The sequence below is a fragment of the Botryllus schlosseri genome, chromosome 6 (assembly GCF_051294905.1).
Source record: "Botryllus schlosseri isolate E-star chromosome 6, Bs_hap1, whole genome shotgun sequence".
Taxonomy (NCBI): domain Eukaryota; kingdom Metazoa; phylum Chordata; class Ascidiacea; order Stolidobranchia; family Styelidae; genus Botryllus; species Botryllus schlosseri.
Genome location: NC_137241.1, coordinates 24632343 through 24656437, shown reverse-complemented (window position 1 = coordinate 24656437; position 24095 = coordinate 24632343). Strand labels below are relative to the sequence as shown.

The window sequence follows — 24095 nt, the reverse complement described above, 5'->3', positions numbered from 1 at the left end:
AGAGCTCAAAATACCGTTTTTCTGTCAGGTGGATGACTAAAAAAAACAAAAAAAAGGTCATCTTTTCGCTCAGAGCTAAAAGCACCGTTTTTCACTCCGAAATACCAGCCTTCTGGGCTAATTTACGGCATATCACTCGCACTTTCCTCTAAATCTGACCTAAATTTTCAAAAAAGAGGACAAAATCTCAAAAAAGAGGACGAAAGGGCGTCCTCCGAGGACACTTTCAAAAAAGTCAAAAAAGAGGACAAATCCTCTTAAAAGAGGACGTATGGTAAGCCTAGCATATAGGCCTACATGATAGACGTTGCGATTAAGTTACATGATCCTGATTAGGCCGGATTTTGTTAAACGAAGTATTTGGATGTCAATATAGTTTTTCGCAACGCCAGTAAGATGCGCCGTCATAAATATAATGCCGTGTTCATTGTACAAATATAGGCAAAGCGTCCCAAATTTGCGTACTAGTCATGAGTATGTTAAGAACCGATGAGTTCACCAGAGTTGGATCAATTGTAATTTGTAATTGAGCTGAATGTAATTATTACATATTTTGATGTCATTGTAATTGTAATTTGATAAAAAAAATTCTAATTACAATTTCAATTACATTACATTGTTATTGAAACTTGACAAGCACAACATAAAATTATTAAGCTTATTTACATAGGTGTGCCATGCGTGCCTCTTTAACTAGATAATTCAGCCATGCTAAACTGTTTCCCATACTTCAGCAGCAACAGAACACTTGATAAATTACAATATAGTCTAAATCTTAATATTTCAAAAATGGATGAACAGCGAATAAACTCTTCCAAAACCTGTGCTGAGCCATTTCCTACACCACTGTCAGAGTATTTTATTTTTAATCTTTGACCAGTACTGAGGCTTGCTGTAACAATTACAAAAAGAAATTCAAGTTTTCAACGAAGCCTTCATCAAACTTGATCACGCATTTGAAGAGATGTTCTCCCAATCTTAGCCAAATTTACTGGAGCCAGAAACTTTTCGCGCCATAATGTTCATCAAATGCAATCCAACAGTTTTTGAGCAAGTGAAAATGTAAATGCAAACCAAAATTTTGTAATTTGCAGTTATCAGGAGCTTCATTCCTTTTGTATTTATTTTAATTTTACACGCCTTATCGGTATCATCCTTATCACTGACGCATTACCAATTACATTTGATCCGACTCTGGCGTTCACCGATGACACATGTTTCAGCCACAGGTTGCACTGCCGAAAACGTGACGCTCTCTTCGCCAAGCGACGGCTTCACGTCCTTACACTATCCTTTCAACTATCCGAACAGCGTTCGATGTAAATGGATTGTCTCCATTCCCGAGGTGGACAAGGTTATAACTTTCAGGATTAACGATTTCAAAACGAGAAATTCGAACGACGCGATGCGAATATACACGTCCAAGAACAACAATACGATTCTGTTCCGTGAGATATTATCTTATTCTTTCCTTATTTTTTGTTCCGTTCAAAATTGATTACCCGACTTAACGTTTATAGTATTCTATTCGGGATGGGGTAATTACAGAACGCTTATATTGGAAGTTGTATTGATATTATCAGAGGTGGTCAACGTCGTCATTGTGGGTATTCAAGTAGAAGTAGAAGCAGCGACTTCAAAGTAAGTAAAAAGTATGTATTCTCTGCCTAGTTTCGCGTGGGAAACTGAAAACTGTCAAGTAGAAGTATACTAAAACATAACCACTTGAGGAAGTAGTACAAGTAGGCGAAATCTACTTGAAGTAAAAATAAAACTACTTCATTGCTGACTTCCTCTGTATATAATACCAATATTATTTTTCTATATGAATTGATTAAAACTTCATTCGGGTATAGCGGCGATTAATTAGCTCGTGCTGGTAAACGGTTAGTAGACAGATATTTGTCAAATTCATTCAATTTAAACCTCACTTTACCAAATATATTCTGCTGATCAACTAAAATATGTGATCGCTTGGTCTCAACGATTCAAATTTTCTTGCAGGCACATTTTTCGGGTCTGTCATACCGCAAGATATTCAAGCGAATTCGAACTTCGCCGTCGTCATTTTCACTTCCGACGAATTCATGTCCGAGAGAGGATTCCACATCTCCTACACCTCATCAGCTCTTGTCGGTGAGTGATAACTGGAAGATGAGTATTTTCCGCATGAAAATAGATACACTCATTTACAGGCTGTCCCGGCGAGTTGACGTGCGCTGATAGCGGTTGTTATCCACACGTTTACGCGTGCGATGGTCACCTTGATTGCGACGATGCCACCGACGAGTTGGATTGCGGTAAGATTCAGTTCAGTTTATTGATAACTTCTTCATTACGAAACAGGACATAAGAATGCGATAAAATGAAAATATAGGAAGCAATCAAAACGACTTGGAGTAGTCTTTTAATCAAACACCACTCTGGCCTGGGACATGTTAATAAGAAGCATGTATACAATGAAATAAAAGTATCAGATAACATAAAAAGGACAAGCGATGAAAATGAAGTGGCATGTTTCAGTTGGCGATATAGATAGGCTATGTCATATCGTGGTCCGGTTACCTCGAGCTCAGACGAATATACATTCAGTAGCATCTGGTCGTACTTTGACTTTCATGTAGACAACTCGACATGCTTGACGACTGCATCAGTGCATGTCATGATTGATTGCCGGCGAACTACTGTTCCACAATCGAGGTCCACCATACTTGATAGAGCGATGCGTTCTATTGTAATGCGTGCTTAACATTGGATGTCGAAGACGCAGGTGTGCTGTATATATGCGCTTTAGATTTTGAGGAAGTTGGTGAATAAGTTGAATTTTGCGAGGCATTGACCGCAATTGCATTTCTAACGTGCAGTCTATTTCATGCATGAAGGAATCGTTGTTTAGACTCCGGCTGCGGGGACACGGCATATCACGAACTGTCTGAGGGCGAAGAGGTGTCGCTGACTTCGATGAACTATCCGCGTAATTACGGGAACTTAAATAAGTGTACTTGGTTCCTGTCGGCCCGTAACGTTTCCAACGTCATCGGGGTTCGTATCATTGATTTCGAGACGGAATTGAAGCATGACAAGTTCACGATTTATGACGGCATTGGGAGGAACAAAACTGTCGTTGGTAAACGGTGATCAGCAGGACTTGCGTTTCCTATCCAATTTATTTTGTGATATATAGACGAACGCAGTGGAATTGGAAGAGTCGACGAAATTATCGCTGTCAAATCTGCCTATGTCACTTTGGAATTCGCAAGCGATAGGAGCATTACCGGGCGTGGATTCCAGTTAATGGTGACAGCGTCGAAGCCAGAGGGTATACAGTAATTTTATAATGTAATACCCGGACTTATAACTTTTGGTTGGGACCTAATAATTATCTCAGAATAGGGATATCTGGATATCCCTGTCTCAGAATATAATTCTTATATCACCGCTGGTTAAGAGAATCGACAAACGCCAAAGGTGGTTGAAGTATTCAGCGTTACTATGTATAAGTAGAAGTAACGCGTCAATTTTACTCAGGTGGAAGTAGCTATTTACAAGGTGTGTCAAAACTACTTCAAGTGCAAGTAGAAAATGAAAGTTAACAAATATCCAAGCAAGTAGTTTGGAAAAATAATTTTTTTAGAGGGTTCACACACTTTTGGCAGTTCATCGATCGCTACTACTTTCGAAATTGCAAGATGCATCTTCGCGACTAACGCAGAATGATTAATTACGCTACAAATAGGTACAATCTACGAAAGGATATTCCGCAATTACTGTTTCAGGCCCTTTTTATGACGATTTCGCGCATAATAATCATGCAAACGTATCCAAAAACTACTTTTTACTTTAAAAAAAAATGTAAGAAGTGCATGGTTCTGTCCCTACACATTCAATACCAATGCTATATGTTATATCAAAGAAGGATTTCTGTATGAATCGACCCACATTAATCGCATACATTGCAAATACTTTGTGCGTAAACAGATTGCTACGGCGAATTCAAGTGCGCGGATGGAGCGTGCATACCCCCGATTTGGAAATGTGACGGTACTGTTGACTGCGTCGGCGAGGAAGACGAAATGGAGTGCGGTGTGTCTTTTCTTGGGGAACACATACCAAATTGTGTTTGAGATAACGGTAGTGCGCCTTTTCGTAGATTCTGGTTGCTCGTCTCCAGCTGGTATCACAGAAGAGCAGAATTTGCACTCCCCGTTTTATCCAGACAAATATCCGAGGAACTCGGACTGCGAGTGGAGAATCGGGACCGGTAATGAGAGTCGGTAATTATTTTTTGTTTAGTTTTAAACTACTTTCGTTGTTTGAGAAAATAAAGTTGTAACTCGGGAAAGTAAAATTATGGATTCGAATTACAGGATTAAATCGTCTTTTCAGGGCTCAATAACTGGAGACCGACATAGATCGTTTGTAATTTGGCTGTGGTATCAATGTTGCATTCTCGAAATAAGTCGTGAACTGATTATTGCATTAATAACTAACTAAAGCAGTGGTTCTCAACCTGGGGAGCGCGTCCCCTGGGGGGGCGTGAAAGCGTCTGAAGAGGGGGGGCGCGAAGAAGCGGTCAATTGACCATTTTTTCGCGCTCTATGTGCGATCTACCTCCAATTCACGCGTTTTTCTCTACATAAAGACCGAATTTCATATTGTTGAACAATCTGTTGCGCGCGAGGTGGTGAAAACCGCCAACCTGCCGCATTCGAACATGTTCCTCGGGTCTTATGATATCACTAGTCTTTTCACGAACGTACCGCTGAAAGAGACAATTGATATCTGTGCTTGCGCGCTATACGATAGTGATTTGCCACCACCCACTTTCTCGCGTAAAGTTTTGGTTGAACTTTTGAATATGGCCACTTGCTCTGTTGAATTTAGTTTTAATGATACTATGTACAGACAAACCGATGGCTTGGCGATGGGATCCTCTCTCGGCCCGATTTTAGCAAATATATTTGTGGGATTCCATGAGAACAAATTATTCAGAGATGATACAATCAAAAAACTTTTTATGTATCGTCGATATGTGGACGACACCTTCGTCATCTGCGATAACGAGGCAGAGTTTGACGATTTTCTGGATAACATGAATTCGCTACATCCTTCATTGAAATTCACATTTGAAAAAGAGTGCGACAGCTCGTTACCGTTCTTGGACGTTCTTGTAGAGAAACGGGGTATTAACATCGTTACTTCGGTGTACCGGAAACCAACATTTACCGGACAATATTTGCGTTGCAATTCGTTCAGCCCAAACCGCCGTAAACTGAATTTAATTGGAACATTGGTACATAGAGCATTGATGATCTGTTCGGATGTAAAATTAAACTCGGAACTCGAATATATCCAGAAAATTTTAATTGATAACGGTTACCCGGAACACATCATCAAGCGCTCCATGGACAGAAAACTCAACAATTTCGATGCCAGCAATTCCCAAAACACAAACGAACGCCCTGATAATAATGTACACATACATTTACCGTGGTTGGGTCCCATCTCTTCTCGTTTTGAGAAACAGTTGATCTCCGCCGTAGATCGTTGTTACGACAACGTCAAAACGAATGTTGTATTCACCACCAAACAACTACTTCCTGTAACGCGCAAAGATGTTCTTCCCGCTTCTCAACAAAGCAATATAGTTTACGAATTTAAGTGCCACTGTGATTGTCGGTACGTAGGAAGAACAACTCAGCGCTTGCACGAACGTATTAAACAACATGTACCGCGTGTTATTAGACTACGTACATTAAATTCCCAGGGACAGGCCGCTGAAACTGAAACTGACCTAAGGGTGTTGGAACACAATCAGGCCGTGGCAATGAACTCTGCCATTGGCAGGCATTTAGCTGAGCATGTTACCTGCGCCAATAACTATAGTGACGACAGATTCTCAATTTTGGGTAGAGGCCGCACACTTTTCCACTTGTCCGCGCTTGGATCGACATTCATTAAGATCCATCAACCACGCTTATGCCAGCAGAAGGAACGTTTGCTTCAGCTAAAAATTGGCCACTAGCTGCGCTCGCGGTTTGTCTGCACTTGATGTTGTTTTGTTTCTATGACGTCACAATTGGCTATATGCAATGTAGTTATATGCAAGTTTTTGAAATTCTCTTTATGCCGACGATTACCCCTGAAGAGTGTTGGCTCGAAAAGCTTCGGGTTTTAATATATTTCTAATATGAATATATTATTAAAATGTATATTAAAGGTAAACAATATGGCTTTAAGCTACATAGAACACAACCGACAGCTGAAGAGAAAAGAATACCACAGGGTTGTAATGACTCGAGTCAGATTCGAGTCACGATTTTTTGGTGACTCGACTTGACTCGAGTCATTTTCTTGAAATGAGAAAATGACTCGACTCGACTCGAGTCAATATTTGGATTGACTCGACTTGTACTCGAGTCATTACGCATGACTCGACCCAAGTCATTGACTCGGCTTATTTTATATGACTTGAAGATTAAGAAATTTGCGAATTGTAATGGCTAGATCAACGCATCTGACGAATTCTGCCGACATCGCTGTTTGTCACCGCTGCTTTCGTTGCACTCGTCTGATATCAGATATGCCACCGTAAATACAACAGACAGTGGTACATATAGTAGCAATGCATTGTACAAAATCATCCTGTGACGAAGAGGTAATAGATCCTCCGCAATCAAAGTACTCAAGACTTTTCACTGATACAAACAATCGAAGCAAAGTTCAATTAGAGCCAATGAAATGACTCAGATGGTCAAGTACTTGGAAGAGACTGATAAGCTCATGTGTAGATTTGAAGGCGATGATTCTTTGCATTTTTGAGCGACTAGAAAGAATGAGTATCTAATGCTCTTCAATGTGGTTCAAAAATGCTTGCCAATCCCTGTATCTAGTGCACCAGTAGAACGTGAATTGAGTAGATGTGGATTTATTCCAAGGTCATGTCGCTATAACATATATGAGGATCTCCTTTCCACTTTAGTATTTTTTAAGTGTAACGCAATGATTTGATCTGCTGTCTGTGAAAACACACAATACCCTCCGTACATTTGACGTTTTGTTAGGTATGTGCATTGTGCACGTGAGTAATAATGAATGGCTAATGTTGTGTGATGTTTGTACAATAGGGCTGTTCAAAAATAATTTCTTTTTTATTTTACTGGGTGGCTACTTGATAAAATTGTTATGTTGCATAAAAAGAACACTGATTCTGGCTTAATTTTAAACAGTTGAATCAATGATATGAAAGGAGAAAATTTTATTTTTGAAAATAAATGGATTGTTTTTAGTGTGAAATTCTTTTATATAATATAATTACGTACTAGTAGTAAGCCGACTATTTTTTTCTTATCCAAAATATTCCTCTCTAATAAATTCGCTTTTTCTAGTTGGAATTAAGCCGATTATGTTATGAATCATATTTTTACACAATATACCAATATCATGAGGTAGCCGGTAAAATTCGAAAATCTCTATTTGTAATTATTCCAAAATTTTCTCTCATAGTAGTAACGCTCCGGCGGCTATTTCGGGATCTGACCAGGAAAGCTGACCTTTTTTTAATCAACCACCGGATAATGTGAAAGAAAAACTGTTCCTCTGCATAAACATGCATCTGTTGATTTTCTATCAGCTGGTATCTAGACGTGACTTCGTTGGTTCTATATCAGATAGTATGCAGACGTGAATTGGTTGCTTCTCTATAAGCTATAAGCTACTTCAGGATTGAAAACATGAGTTTAACATGACTTCAATGCAGTGACTTGGACTCGGACTCGAGTCATAACACTATGACTCGGACTTGACCCTTTAAACGGTGACTTGGACTCGGACTCGACTCGGTGATGAATTGAAAATGACTCGACTTGACTCGAGTCATTACCACAAAAGTAAGATTGACTCGTGACTCGGAACCATGTGACTTGGTTACAACCCTGGAATACGATAAGCCCATTTATATGTCCGTTTGGGTCAGCTTCGAAGCTGACTCGTCAATCCGACTCTCTCGTTTTTGAAAAAGAGAAAAAGGCAGACGGCTTCAATCCGTCTTGAGCTCAATCCGTTCCGCAGAGTCGCTTTGAGACGACTTGAACAGTACCGGCACTTGAGGACGAATCCAGACTACAGCAACATACCAACATTTCATGTTCATATTTCACGAAACCGGCACGTATTTCAAATGGGTGAATATGAAAGCTCTATCAGTACATGATACAGCTTTTATAATATGCACGTGGTCTTATTTGTTCAGCGTCACAACTTATGAAGCGAGTACAGGCAACAATATAACGTGCACAGCTCACAATCAGAAAGAATATATACACGGTGTATTTGGTCATTCTAGAATTGTGTTGAAGTATTTCCGGATATTTCAACTGCCGTAGCGCATCCCCGAGCTGAATCTCACAGTGCTGTGTATCAGAGTTGGATCAATTACATTATTTCAGTTCAATTACAATTACAATTACAATTACTTTCATGCATGTTTCAATTACATTACAATTACTCCATGCTAAAAATATCAAATTACAATTACAATTACAATTACTCCTTGCATGCTTCAATTACATTACAATTACAATTACAATTGCTGCTGTTGAACATGTAATTGAATAATCATAAATTCAACCGTGCTCCTTGACAACCGTAGCGTCGTATTTAATAACAATTCAAGTCTAGTTCAGATTGTGTAGTAATAAATGCGTTTATGTGCGTACATAGTATGCTATGAAAGATGTCATTGTGACGTAATATAAGCGTGTTTTGTATGCTCGGTAATTATGGCTCACGTAATTGGAAATGTAAAATGTTATTTACCTAATTTCCTATGGGCTAGGATTAAGGATAGGGTGCAGTATGTCGTTGAAAAAGTATTATAATATATGCACGTGTTGGATTTGCGTATATAGTATATAATTAAAGAAATAATATTAATTTTATCGAGGGACGTAGGAATTAGGATGAGGAGTAAAACAAAACCGTGCTTTGTCAGATAAGACGTTATATAATATCCAGTGGTCTGGTTAGTTAGCCAGACGAAGTAACGATGCAGTATCGTGATCTGAAATCGTATTGTAGATTGCCAACCCACGGATAGATGCGCAAGATGTGAGTCACGGATGAATGCACCGACAAACGTACTGCAGAGCCGGCTAAAAGCAGCAAACTTTGTAGTCCTAGAGCTGGCGATCCATGCGTCCAAATTTGATGCATCTGGTCTTTATCGTAAGCTATTGATGTACTAATTCCGAAAATACAAAAAACAATCTCGTCAGGGCAATGTAACTGCTCCAAAATAGCCGTTTAAGGCCGACTGTTCTGAAAAGTGAGAGCGCTGCATCAGCATGGCCACAACAATTACCAATTACGCCCAGCGATTGTTCAGAACAATGCCGATTCCCAGACTTTCACGACTATTTTGGGATGGTACCATTGCCTGGAAATATACTTTTATTGCGGAATCAGTGCGACACTAGCTTTCGATTAGGACCATACATATCAAATTTCGACGCTTGGATCGCCAGCTATGGGACTATCAATTCTGCTGCTTTTAGCCGGCTCAGCAGTTCGCTGCTCGGCGTATTCAATCGTGAGTCACGTGTTGCGAATCCATCCGTTGGTTAGTAATCTAAAAATTGTATACAATGGCAGCCGAGGCCAGCATAGCGGTAAAAATATAAAAAAACTTCGCCCGCAAGGGCCAAGTCAAGGGCTTCCGCGAATGGATCCACCAAATTCCTTGTCGACATTTAAAGAGAATGCATTATAAGTCAATTATTTTATGTTGTGCTTGTCAGGTCTCAATAGCAATTTAATGTAATTGAAATTGTAATTGAGCAAAATTTTTGTCAAATTACAATTACAATTACAATTACACAAAATAAAAATGCTTCAATTACAATTACATTACAATTACATTGAAAAATGTAATTAATTACACTCAATTACAATTACAAATTACAATTGACCCAACTCTGCTGTGTATCACTCGAGCTGCGATAAACATGACCACGTAAACTCGATCACTATGGCAAGCCGTCTCATGACGACGCTCCAAGACGACTTGGCTTCAAGACGACTGGACCATGTAAATGGGCTTAATGACACGGTAACGATAAGGCGGCAATGTATTGTAGGTGGCGAGATAGCGTAGTGGTATACTCCACAGCTACAACATCAATGGATTGTGGGTTCTAGTCCGACCGAGGTTGAATCCAAAATTCCTACCTAAGTATTGGAGGTTTATCTAGGCTCCTCCTTGCCACCTCATCCGCGTAGGCGGTGTCTTGAAAAAGCCTAGAAGTGGGTCGTGCTACAAGTCGGCAACAACGGAATAAAAAACGACGAAAATTGGCCTGGTGTAAATGACCGTAGTAGTCGACAAACACCACGAATACCACAAACAAACAATGTTACTGAGAGAGTCTTTATTTTTTTCATCAAACCAAAATACAAAACAAACGGCAGTGATGGTGGTACAGAAAATATGCGTGCACAGTATTCGGTATTAGATAGGAATGATCGATAAGACCGTGAAGGTCATCTAGTCTGATCACACCAGCTACAACGTACTACTACAACGTAACTAATGAGATGAAAGTAATTATCGCCTAATTGCGGATCGCCACATTACATAACTTTACCATTTAGTAAACCGTTATCTTAATGTTAGCCTAAATTGTAACTGGGATGTATAGTCCATGCGCGCATTATATGTCCCACCGCGACTCTTCAAGATATCTCTTTTCAGGAATATTGTAATCACGTTCGTAGATTTCTGCACGGAAAGCGATCACGATACGTTTGTCATCTACGAAGGAGTCGGGAGAAATAAAACAATTAAAAGTAGGACTTATGTCAACATGCTATACCACAGCGTACAGAAACCATTTTCGGTGTCGTCAAATTTCCTTTGACTTTTAGAAACTTTCAGCGGTTGTTCATTGCCTGGAAATTACGAGAGTAGAGAGTCGGACATGACCATCGCATTTCGAAGCGATAGTACAGTCGGATTCCGAGGGTATGCGTTTGATTTGTAGACGCGGTAACTTCCTACAACTTCCCGACATTGCAGCTTCAACATATCCATATCGTTTACCGACAAAGGGACTTGCCCTGGTCAGTTCACGTGCCTCCCAAACGAGTGCATTGACTTGAGTGAGGTGTGCGACGGGAAAATCGATTGCAGGAATTCGTTGGACGAACTGCGATGCCGTGAGTTATCGACGACCTGATTTAGTGTATGACGTCACACCATATTCAAAGGCCAGGCGGATCTTTGAGATCGCATATCTGATCGGTGCTGGTACAGAACTTGAACACAGCTTTCAACAGTACATTCATAGTAACGTACATTGACTCGAAGAACTTTTCGAGTGCCTCTTATCAAGAGCAACCGGCGCGATAAAGGACACTAAACAGACTCAAAACAAATGACAGATTGTGATAAGTCGAACGCGAAAAGTTCTTCGAGTGAAGAAACATATCTTGTTTAGACATTTTAGTAGTAGCCTACGTAGTACTGTCGATTACCTCTACAACCGGTATGTGGACTATGCTAATTGGTCAATATATACGAATACGAATGTTTATAGCGTCGGGCTGCGGTGGAGAAAGAGAATTGGACAACAAAGTCGGGTGGATATCCACGATTAACTATCCCGGGTATTATTACGACAACCTTCGCTGCGAATGGAGGATTTTCGGCAAAAAGAACGAGCTTATCCAATTGGAATTTAAACATTTTAACACGGAGAAAAATTTTGATAAACTGCTTGTAAGATTATAGCTTGCTGCGTTAACTTTCAATACTGTCAACACACGTACGTTACTGTACAGTTATTCAGCGGGTACGGTGCGAGGGAACGGAGATACGTCGGATATTTGAGCGGCGAAATGTCCGGGACCTTCTACAGATCCAAGTTTCATCAAATGTCGCTCGTGTTCGCAACAGATTCGTCCTCAACGCGCAGCGGTTTCAACGTCTCTTACCGAGTATCCGATCCGAAGCAGCTGCAAGGTTGCCGTCGATGTTTTTTCCGCGCCGTGATCAGTCACGCGTGAATTTGTTATGACGTTTTCAGCTTGTCCTCAAAATTCGCCTGTGATTGCGTTGGGAATGCAGTCAGGGCGTATTAACGACAGTCAGATTTCCGCGACATCTATGCTGTCGTCGCGTTGGCAACCGAGCAATGGTAGGTTGAACAACGGAAATGGAGCTTGGGCGAGCGCCAGGACCCTGAAGACTCAAAAATGGAGGACAGGCAGAAGGTGACGATATCGATTTCAGCGTTCGTATTGTGCTATTAAGTAGTGTTGCTGTGAAGTGCATCTGATTTATTGGAGACAAATGCTCAGACTGTTTGAAGCAAAACACCTTATTGACGAATTTTTCTTGGATTTCAGCAATCAGTGGATACAGATAGATCTCTTGCAGCGACGCCAGCTGACAGGAATTATCACGCAAGGATATAATTCCACGAGTACAGAGATGTACGTGAAGTCTTACGAAGTAGATTTTAGCACAACGGGACGTCGCTGGCGGCGGTATACGGAGGGGCTGTCTAGGAGATCTAAGGTACATTGTGGAAATGTTTTTCATCCGTAAACGGGAAGGATTTTACGGATTACACGGGTTATTTACCGCGTAATATATATTCATGAATTCTTAATATAACGAGAAAGCGATGGATGCTACAGGCTCACCGTTGACATTGCTCAGCCTATTTACACCATTAAAACTGCTAAATGTCATGGCATATTAGGCCTACTTCATTCGAACATGCTGTATCATGACTCTTCATCACGTACTCATTTTTTTATGAATGTATTTTCTATTTCTCACCGAGTGCGCATGATGCTTATTTTAACATGTTCTTCTCCTTTTGTGCGCTACATTGGTAGGCTTTATAGGCAGAGATGGTCGGTAACGAAGTACTAGTAGACCAATATGCTTTCACAAACGTATCGGTGAATACAATTTAGGTGTGGTTCCGTTCACACCGCATTATAGCCCATATGAAATATTTCATCACTGTACATATGGTCCATCAAACCGTTGAAACTACCGTTTCGCAATCTAGCATTTACCTATCAAATCGTAATCTAGCAGCCCATGGCGTGTCCCGGAAAAGTGGACTTGGAATTTTTCTTAGCTTTACACCTGTTTTAGCAGACCACTGTTGAAACATTCTGGACAAAAGACATGAAATATATTTTCCGCTTTTTAGAAGTAGTATTTCTATTTCTCTTTCAATTCCCAGTATCATAGTTTGAGTTCGAATTAGTTTCAGTTCTTTTGCCTGGAGAACATACATGTTGAAGCATAAAAGCAAGTGTAGTACTGCCTCTATTTCCCAAAAATAAAGCTACACTATATATGGAATTTTTGCGTCGCTACTTCTACTTCTATTTGAGTAGCTTTCTTGACTACTTTGACTACCTCTGGCTATAGGGTGGGAGTTTTATTGATTAACTTCACCTCGCTTCGACTTTTTCCTATCCTTGATTGTTTCGCAATCTAGTGATATTTGATCCGATGCAAATCTTGATAAACTGAGCTCTTCTGAATATTATATCCTCCGGCACGCACAAATAAATTGTTCCCAATATGTAGCATCTACATTGTAGATATTCACTGGGAACCAGGACGGTCACAGCATCAAGGTTGTGCGCTTCGACCACCCGTTCATTGCTCGTTTCGTGCGTATAGTCCCCCGCGATTGGACCGGACAATTCATGGTGATGCGAATCGAGCTTCTGGGATGCGAAAAAGCGCGTCGAATGTCCTTGGACGGAGAAGGTATGTTCCCATAACACAGCTCGACGTCTTCTTCTTATAATTCAATGCGGCCGGCCTTGCTCGGAGCCTAAGACCAGCCTGATTTAGATATACATTAAAATATACGAATTTATCCGGATTTCCGAAAATTTGGCAGCAGTTCGTATCCAAATTATTCTCTCTTATTTTTAGTGTGTGCAGAAGCGTAGATATGGTTCCCTTTTATGTAGCCCACATCGTACATGTATAGGCTATATATGATGGTCTCTAATCAGGCAAACTGCGAAAAACGCAATTTGAAACGGAAATAGAAAGACTGCTACAATTCGCTTAGCCTTAGACTCATTCCTTCCTATCTTTTCATTTTCTCGCCATCTTTCGGTGTTTTGAAATGACGAAGTTACTAATATACCGAACCGACTGAACTGAACTGATTCCCATGAAATTCAATTGTTTCTTGCTCATGCAGAATGTGGGGACGAAGATATTCAATGCGAGGACGGATCCTGCGTTAGACGCGAGTTTGCGTGCGACGGGAAGGCGGATTGCGAAGAAGGTATTGACGAGGAGGATTGCGAAGGTAATGTGCTCGCGTTAGGTATGCGTAGATACGCCATCCCCTTCAAGCAATTGCGTATAGATTGCAGGCAGTATCAATTCAAATGCGGCAGCGGGGAGTGCGTGTTGACCGAATTACGATGCAACGGACGGAGCGATTGTGAAGATGACAGTGACGAGGTTGGATACTAGATATTCAAGACCACCGTCTGTCCGAGACGGAATCTGATATTCGTTACTTCGCAAGCGGCATTACGCTGTTGTTTTCCTTTTACTTTTGTCTCGACAGTGTTACACTTTACTACCCACAGAACAAGTACACACCTAGATTGTTGTATAGTTGATGTACGTGGTGTATACGCGCCGATTTAGTTAATTCCCACCCTTACAACTAAAAACGTGATGCGTAACGCAATGAAAATCGCGTGACCTGGAATAATCGTAATCGAACACATTGACATCTCGTGGTGGGCGTAGCCTGAGTATAGCAACGAATGGCGGCAGCGAATAACGAGAGTTGGTGAAAGTAGTAGTCGTTGGTACTCAAGGACAAGTACAAGTTACGTAGTAAATTTCTTGTAAATTACAAGTAAAAGTAGCGATTTCAAAGTAAGTAAAAAGTATATATTCTACGACTAGTTTTGCATATAAAACGGAAACCGTTAAGTAGAAATTGAAATTGTTTGAAAGTAAGGTTACCATACGCGTTCTTTAGGAGGATTTGTCCTCTTTTTTTGAAGAAAGGCCCTCCCTTCGCCTAAATTCCTTCCTCCCTTTCTGATTCCAAAGTATGATAAACCTACTAAAAGATAATCACCTGAGTAAGTAGTGCACGTAGGAAAAGCCTTCTAGAGCAGTGGTTCTCAACGTTTTTCGCCTCGCGGACCGGTAAAATTTCAAAAAATGTCTGGCGGACCGGTGAACTGTCAAAATTGAAATGAAGCCAAAATGTAAAGTATGCCACCGTTTTTGGCAATTATATGATGCTAGAGAGTGACATTTGGAGGGTTTTGATCGTATTTAATAATATTCATGATGGCATCCATGTGATTTTATGGTAGTGAGTCTGCCAAGTCGAGGTAAGATTGCCTTGTCCAGATAAACGTGCTACCGCCGAGAGTCGTTTACAGTCTTTCGCGCCAAAGGCCGTGGGTTTAAACGGCCACGTCAACTCCATAATATTCTTCTCTTTGACAATATCAATAGAAGAAGCGTATCGGAGTCGAACCAAGCACCTTGTCGTGCTACCTTGCTCATTGCACACTGCCACCAGACGCAGCCTACTCCGGCAACTACGAATACAGTGCGTGGCCCAAGAAAACACATTACAGCAGCTATACCGGCCATCCGCAAATCCGGGCCGAAAAAGCACTTCGTCAGCCCACCCCCAAAACGCAGGTCTTGGGGCCCCCACAGGGCGATAAGCCAAACTTCCGGGGGCTTCGCCCCAAGACCCTGCACTTGGGTGGATGTTTTCACATGTACTTGTGATCACATCCATTCTACTCAGCGTAAGCAGAGAGTTTACGTAGCTTATCGCGACAATGGCGAAAATTTTCGATCATTCACGACTGAAGCGCTTTTCTCGCGGTCGAATTTTAGGCCCAAATTTCGGACTCCCATATGTTAACCGAAACTTCATTATGTGTGGATACGTCGTGGTGCGGCAATGGCTGACGCCGATTTGCCTATAAATCATGCGTATTTCTCGGAGAAGGGCACCTAATAAGCAAGACATTTAGGGACACTAAATCGTGCAAAGCCCGAAAAGAAATTGAAAAATGTTGGAAAAAGTTTCAAATAAAACGCTATGATTTATGTTCATTTGCGAAATAATTTTGGGCCCTTTTCAAGCTCGGCCCCTTTCCAATTGGGCGGTTTGGGGTGCCCCAGTTACGGTCCTGCACAAACTAAATGAATCGAAAACCAATGATCAAACTGCGCTGCTTAGCGATGAGTGAGCTCGTATCTGTTCTGTATTTGTCGCTCGCATGTCGTCAAATGAAACGTCTTGTACTTTAACTCAAATCGAACATGTTTCTAGACCTAATGCTACCTCACGAAGTTTTGAATCAGTTTAAAATTTGATGTTTTATTTATTTTATCAAAGGACAAGCCTTCAACATTGCATCTTGAAATTAAAGTATAAAATTGTAATATTCCTCGCGGACCGGCAGGAATGTCGTCGCGGACCGGCGGTTGAGAACCACTGTTCTGGAGTACTTCGAGAGAACTGTAGAAGTGGAAATAGTCTAAAAACACAACTACGCGAGCGAGTATAGTGCAAGTATAGGCAAAACATTCTAGAGCAGTGGTTCTCAACCGCCGGTCCGCGACGTCATTCCTGCCGGTCCGCCAGGTATATTACAATTTTATACCTTAAGTTCAAGATGCAATGTTGAAGGCTTGTCCATTGATAAAATGATTAAAACATCAAATTTTAAACTGATTCAAACTTCGTGAGGTTACATTAGGGCTGAAAACATGTTCGATTTGACTTATTAAGTCCAAGACGTGTCATTTGACGACATGCGAGCGACAAGTACAGAACAGGTACGAGCTGACTCATCGCGAAACAGCGCAGTTTGCGCGATAATTCGTTTTCGATTCATCCATTCTGTGCAGGACCGTAACTGGGGCCCCCCAAACAGCCCAATTGGAGAGGGGCCGTGCTTGAGTAGAGCCCAAAATTATTTTGCAAATGAACATAAATGATAGCGTTTTTTAAAAACTATTCCCAACACTTGCCATTTTCTTTTCGCGCTTAACGCGATATATTTTCACTAAATGTCTTGCTTATTCGGTGCCCTTCTCCGAAAAGTACGCATGATTAATAGAAATATGCATTTCGGCGTCAGCCATTACCGCGCCACGACGCACCAATACATAATCAAGTTTATAGGCTAACATGTGACTCCGAAACGCGTGCCGAAAATTCGGCAGCGAGAAAACCGATTCAGTCATGAATGATCGAAAATTCTCGCCATTGGCGCCTTTTGGGCCCAATACCAAAGTTTTGGGGGGTGGGCCGACGAAGTGCTTTTTCGGCGCGGATTGCATGTATAGTGAGGTATTTTCTTCCGGCGCGCATTGTATTCGTAGTTGGCAGAGTAGCCTATGCGTTCGGTCGCAGTGGATAATGAGCAAAGGTAGCACGAGAAGGTGCTTGGTTCGACTCCGAAACGCTTCTTCTCTCGATATTGTCAAAGAGAAAAATATTATTCGAGTTGACGTGGTCTGTTAAACCCACGGCCTTTGGCGCGAAAGACTGCAAACGACTCTCGGCGGTAGCACGTTTATCCGGACGAGGCAATTTGACCTCGACTCAGCAGACTGACTACCATAAAAATTAAAATCACATGGATGCCATCATGAAGATAATTAATTACGATCAAAACCCTCTAAATGTCACTCTCTAGCACCATATGATTGCAAAAAACGGTTGCATACTTTACATTTTGGCTTCATTTCAATTTTGAAAGTTCACCGGTCCGCCTGACATTTTTTGAAATTTTGCCGGTCCGCGAGATGAATAAGGTTGAGAACCACTGTCCTAGAGTACTTCGAGAGAACTGTAGAAGTGGAAATAGTCTAAAAACACAACTACGCGAGCGAGTATAGTGCAAGTATAGGCAAAACATACTTCAGTACTCCGAAAAAGTAGAGGTGCACCGTTACTGATCTCCTGTAGAAATTACTGTACTCACGTAACGTGGACATTTTCGCACGGACGATATTCCTTATAATCGACATCCGCCGACTTGAAGCTTCTAGGCTTTTCAAGACACCCCTTACGCGGATCCCATGGGATGCCTTGTGACCGGAGAGCGGAAATATGACTGCAACATTCAACGCCTCACTATTACAGATCTATACATACCAATTTTCGACTCGCGAATATTGGCGAGTCCCACCTACTATACACCCATTTCTTCGAATCAGGCCGGATGCTCGCGTTGTCACGGAGACGAGTTCCAATGTCAAGACGAAAGCGAATGCATATCAAGGAAGAGAGTCTGCGACGGTTACACCGATTGCCTCGACTTTTCGGACGAAAGAAATTGCAGTAAGATCAATGCTATTCAGTCGTTTGCGGCATCTTTCTACTCTATGACATCGTTGCGTTGTCTGTTAAGGTCACCCGTGGCTGTGTCCCGACCGGGAGAACTACAAGTGTGCGGACGGTTCTTGCGTGCCGGGATTGAATTTGAGATGTAACGGATACTCCGATTGCCCCGATCAGTCTGACGAGATAGGTTGCGGTGAGTTCGGCCATGTCCGATTCCGCACGTTATTTTCTGATGTGCAACATTGTGATTTATAAGTCGCTGTCTCTGTCGATCAAATATATATTATCATTCGAGCCACACTTTGCAGATCTCCAATCAGCACCGTGCAGTAGTCTTAGCGAAAAGAGCGTGTGTGTATTTACACTAAAACGAGGCGAAAACAGTACCTGCCTTAGAATACGGAGACCCCGATCTCTGGCTGTCGATCGAATATTTCAGCGGACTTGTTACCGAGTGAACTGCACTTCTTATTTTGTGTGTTTCTATTTAATTATTGCGCGGTTTTAGTCAATCATCATTATCAATGAGCGTCATACATTCAATCAATAGCTTTGTTCTTTTGGTTTCTCTGCGTAAAGGACGGTTCTGATTGATCCATGGAAAACTCTGCACGTGTGCATTGTGCAGTACAGTTATATATCCTATGTGCGTACGTACCTCCCTACATGCCTACGCTCCTTCGTTCGTACTTCGTATGTGCTTATTCTAATTTGCCGAGCATTATTTGGATTAAAATGTTGTGATTGGTTTACACCGCGGCATAATTATAAGGTATTTAAGTTCTGTTTTCGGGTCTCTTTCCGCTGTCATATGTATCCTGTATGTTGAATTATATCGGTCGTTGATTTTTATGATAATCTCGTGGTGGAGCTTTTAGCCGTCCTAAGTAGGGCTGGGCAAAATGATCCGAATACTCGAATCTGAATCGAGTATTAATTTTAATGATTCCTGTCGAGTAGTAAAAGACGAATTTTCCGAGTACTGAAGTTATGCGCTTCTCACCACTGAAAGTTAATTTATCAACGAGAATTACAGTTTCGATACTAATTTTCACCCTTGAAGCCTTGAAACCTTGATTGGCGGTATCATAGCATAAGAAACATATTATGGTACAAAGGTACGAAGGTTACTGGACGTAGCACATTTCGGAAGTCATGATTATCCCACAGCTTTGTCACCAAGTGGAATGAAATCGCTATGGTCGAAAAAATACCAAAGTATCTTTTATGATATGGATAACAGGCATTGTATTCTTTATGGTGGCATAAACGGTACATATTTGAAATTTGACGTATTACATTCTGTTATGACGTCATAATGAGTGATACTCGACTCATCGACTCGATTACTCGACTCGAAGCATATTACGTGATTCAGAATCGAATCACTCAGGTACTCGATTTTGCCCAGCCCTAGTCCTAAGCCCGGTAAGCTGTTTCAGCGCCGAATATTATTGCTGTCACAGATTGCGGCTTATCTACAATGACGGATTCTGAGACGGATGATGATGATGATGATGTCACAAACACGAGAGAACGACGCTCGCTCCGCAGAGTACCGAGGATTGTTGGAGGTAAATTGAAGATGAGGCGTTTTGTTTTTCATCAAATGCGTTGTTTGGCATGTGCGTGCTCAGATGAGATTGGCCAATAATGACAATACACGCGGAAACGATAAATCGACCCTGATATTGCTATTCAAATATATCGTTCCCTTGTCAGGATCCACATTTTTCTACGATCGGTTATTTGCATTGCTGAGTATTGGAACAACCGTGTCAGGTTCAGACGTGGTCAGTAACGAAGTAATTCCACTTTTCAGGAGTACTCAAGTAGATTTCGCCTATTTGCACTATACTTACTCAAGTGGTTTTGATTTAAGACTGTTTCCATTTCCACTTGAAGATTTTTTAGGCAAAACTTGCTGTTTATTCTCTGGATTTAACAAGTTAGTCGTAGGTGGTGAGATAGCGAAGTGGTATAATCCACAGCTGCAACACCAATGGGTCGCGAGTTCGAGTGCGACCGAGGTTGACTCCAGAATTCCTACCTAAGTGTTGGAAGTTTATCTAGGCTCCCACTCGCCATCTGATCCGTGTAAGCGTTGTCTAGAAGTGTGGCGTACTGCAAGTCGACAGCTAAGGATTAAAAATCATGAAAATTGACCTAGTGTAAATGATCATAGCAGTCGACAAATATAACCAACCATATCTATGGTCGTGGTTTTGCAAAGTGAAGGTCTCGTACGAGTCAAGAGTAATTGCTCCTGTATTACCATATCTGGATATATACTCTCGCAACTTCCCCTATTTTATGTTGTGATTAGTCGGTTGGCGATAATTGCGAAAATACATCACGTAATTCCGAAAGAAGCAACCTGTAATCAACTGCTAAAAGTATACTATCCCTTGACTTAATTTACTTTTTGAGACTTACTACATTACAGTGACGCTGACGCACATTGACACTGCGTCTGGTTTGTTATAAATATAATAATTTAGCAATAACAGTAATATTTGGAAATCGCACTGTTCAGGAGAACCCGCTTCGAACGGATCCTGGCCGTGGCAGGTTTCGTTGGAGATCAGAAAAACCGGCGAACATTTCTGTGGCGGGGCCTTGATCGACGCGGACACCGTTCTGACCGCGGCCCATTGTCTTACCAAGTACGAGCTCCGTTTAAAAGCGTGATACGCAAAGTGTCGAAACTGATACTCGATACTTGCAGATTCTCGGCGGCAAATCTTCAAGTCAAAATCGGTTTGTTATATCGTACCCAGAGTAATTTTTCTAACATTCGATATGTGGAAGCGATGTCACTCCATCCGCGATATGACGACCAGGTAAGGATCGAGACAACGTATGATAATTCTCCGTATATTCTAATATATATTATAACACACTGTCCCTAGATCTCGATATGTGTATTTGACTCCATTTCACCCATTGGGATGGGTGTGAAAGCAAATATAATACCGAAAAGTACCCATGATATAATTAGCGCCTTACGCTATGGCGAATATCTGGTAAAGTAGGCTACACCTATTTTCCACCCATGTATATGTATTTAGAATGATAGCTATAATATTCGTAACTGAGAATAAATTTTCAATGTTCAAAGTCTATTATTCCTAATGCTCTGTGCTACCTTCGGTACAAGCCGCGACGAAAAAGCGACAATACGCTGGTCTTCAGCCTATAGCTTATACCATTGATGTGCTATTTTTAAAATGTTTGACTCTTGTTGATGATCGATACTCCCCATATTATCTCGCTCAAATTTGTTTCAGACGATGGATTTCGACCTCGCTATCCTCCACCTGTCAGACGCGAGCAAATCCGATGGCAGCCACGATGTCCCGATTTGTCTGCCTTCTCCGGATCATGTTTTTCACGAAGGTCAAAGTTGTTGGGTGACTGGCTGGGGGTCGCTGTCCTTGAACGGTGCGTCGACCAGGGACCATTAACTTATTCTAGGCGCAGCTAGACATTATATTATATTTTATAGCGTCACATCATTCCAAAATCACGAACCTTCTCTATCTTAAAACATGCTCTGTAAGGTGCGCGCAGCCTAGCGCATGAGGGATGTTTCGCAAAAGCCGTTATCGGTCTGTGTAAATTTCGACGGTGTTGCATACCGAGATGAGCGACTAGCTTTCGAATTGTATATCTTGATGATGTCGTCTAACGCTGTAGCAAAAGTTACAAGATTATCACCAACTGATTAGCGTAGAAATTTCGTTATCAAAGTCGAGTATCTGTAAGTGTGATATGGCATCTAACCTATGGCAAATTGTTGGGATTGACCAAAAGGACTAGAAGTAGTCAAGCGTGACCTAACAACGGGAATACGGGATTTGCCGTGCCATAGTCACATTTGACAGTTGCATACTAAAATTAGACATTTATCTCCTTGATGTGTGAGGTTTGGGTCGTGAGATGCTAATAAAACTCAGTTTCGGGTCACGTTCTAAAAAGTTTAGATCGCTGGCCTATATAGTCTCGTTGGACTGCAATTATCGTACACAGGAAGAATACCGGAATTACTGCAAGAAGCCAGGCTTCAATTGCTCACGAACGACGACTGCAACCGCCCGTTATGGTACGCCGGCAAAATCACTACTCGCATGCTCTGTGCTGGGGATTCGACCGGAAGCGTAGACGCGTGCAAGGTGACTGGTTACTCGAGCTTATAATTACGTGACGAACGCTTCCATCTATTTCATGCGCATTGGAATATTTTCAGGGAGACAGTGGCGGTCCTCTGGTATGCCAAGAGCGGGGTGGGCGGTGGTTCCTGGCGGGAATCGTTAGCTGGGGCATTGGATGTGGGGTGGCGTACAAACCGGGCGTGTATACGAGGGTTTCAGAGCTGGTGCATTGGATACATGAGACCATGGGTCAAAACTAATTTGCTAGCATATGCCTTGGTGGTATTAACGTTACGAATTGCATATTTCCATTTGTTCGTGCAGCATGATGCCTAGACCTAGAGTTTATATGTAGAAAGATTTCACTACCTAAAACCCTTGCTTGATATTTATTTGTACATAGGTTGCTGGTTTACTATGTTGTAGACCAGTGGACAGACGCTTTGCGATCGACTAAAGATTTTAATAAAAGTGAGAACGCGAAAGTATGTTCCTGTCTAGACTAGGGAAGACCAGGGACAATTGTAACACTTTTTGTATTTTCGAACATTACGTGTTTTTCTCATGGAAATTTCATTTCCAAAGTTTTATGTAAAGAAGTTAACAACTCGATAGTTGCTACAAAAATTAAAATGGAACATAATCAACAATCAATCATGGAAATTTTGGTTCGCGAAAATCGCCGCTCAAATGTTACAATCGCCCCCTACCCAGGGGCAATTGTACCACCCATGCGGGGCAGTTATAACATTGTTATTTATAAGTAAAAACATGCGTAATGAACAACGAAAACGGGAGCGTAGATTGTATTATTGCATTAAACCAGAGAAAGAGAAGTTTGAACGATTCCAGGCTATACGCCCCATCGCATTTTGGAATCTGAATCCAGTAACACCCTTCGTGCCTTCTTCACGAGCTTAAAGTGTACAAGAAACACATTCATTCCATCATCTCCCTATACACATATTCGGCCCCTTCTACCAAAGTGCTGTTGTTCAGCGTGCATAATGGGTTGGGCATCGGTCACCCGCCAGCTGGCTAAAATATATTGGTTGAATGAGCCGATGATAGTGTAGCAAAACGAGGACACAACATTGTGTTGGCGTCAAAGCTAATGGCATTATTCTGTTATGTACAAAATTAAAATAACTTGTTCATACGAAGTAACAAAATGTATCTGGGCATGCTCAAAGTCAGGGGATGAGGATTCAGTCATGGGCAAGTTCTTAAGTGATCATTGAAGGTCGACACACCAGAAGTCGATCAACATGAGAAAGGGCGGTAGAACCACGGAAATAATCGAACCCTAAGATTCACTTCACCACTTTTGTATGGCCGTTCCGACCGATTATCATGTTAGAATTGGTATGGCAAGGTAGTATCTGTTCTGGTATTGAACGTCTGGCTGTTGCAAGATTCATCTGCAGCATAACTTTCGAGAAGTGAAAGGTTGAGTAAGCACTTGAGTATATACCGCGACTAGGCAAAGCGTAATTGAGTACTACGAAAAAGTAGAAGTACTTGAAACCGACCT

General features: G+C 41.5%; 1 protein-coding gene across 1 annotated transcript in view; it reads left to right on the top strand.

Moving 5' to 3' along the window:
• LOC145441732 (uncharacterized) overlaps positions 1-23049 on the top strand; it is a 28757-nt gene extending 5708 nt beyond the window's left edge. Inside the window, exons 8-32 of the mRNA XM_080319666.1 lie at positions 1224-1448; positions 2005-2136; positions 2196-2300; positions 2897-3127; positions 3185-3319; positions 3979-4083; positions 4151-4274; positions 10751-10845; positions 10924-11020; positions 11075-11214; positions 11595-11776; positions 11839-12019; positions 12084-12270; positions 12406-12577; positions 13630-13801; positions 14250-14360; positions 14421-14518; positions 18281-18404; positions 18475-18600; positions 19874-19981; positions 20944-21073; positions 21136-21250; positions 21698-21851; positions 22440-22582; positions 22657-23049. Coding sequence (XP_080175792.1) covers positions 1224-1448; positions 2005-2136; positions 2196-2300; positions 2897-3127; positions 3185-3319; positions 3979-4083; positions 4151-4274; positions 10751-10845; positions 10924-11020; positions 11075-11214; positions 11595-11776; positions 11839-12019; positions 12084-12270; positions 12406-12577; positions 13630-13801; positions 14250-14360; positions 14421-14518; positions 18281-18404; positions 18475-18600; positions 19874-19981; positions 20944-21073; positions 21136-21250; positions 21698-21851; positions 22440-22582; positions 22657-22821 — 3557 coding nt within the window. The 3' untranslated portion in view covers positions 22822-23049. The remainder of the gene's footprint in view (positions 1-1223; positions 1449-2004; positions 2137-2195; positions 2301-2896; positions 3128-3184; positions 3320-3978; positions 4084-4150; positions 4275-10750; positions 10846-10923; positions 11021-11074; positions 11215-11594; positions 11777-11838; positions 12020-12083; positions 12271-12405; positions 12578-13629; positions 13802-14249; positions 14361-14420; positions 14519-18280; positions 18405-18474; positions 18601-19873; positions 19982-20943; positions 21074-21135; positions 21251-21697; positions 21852-22439; positions 22583-22656) is intronic.
• Positions 23050-24095: the final 1046 nt, after the last annotated feature.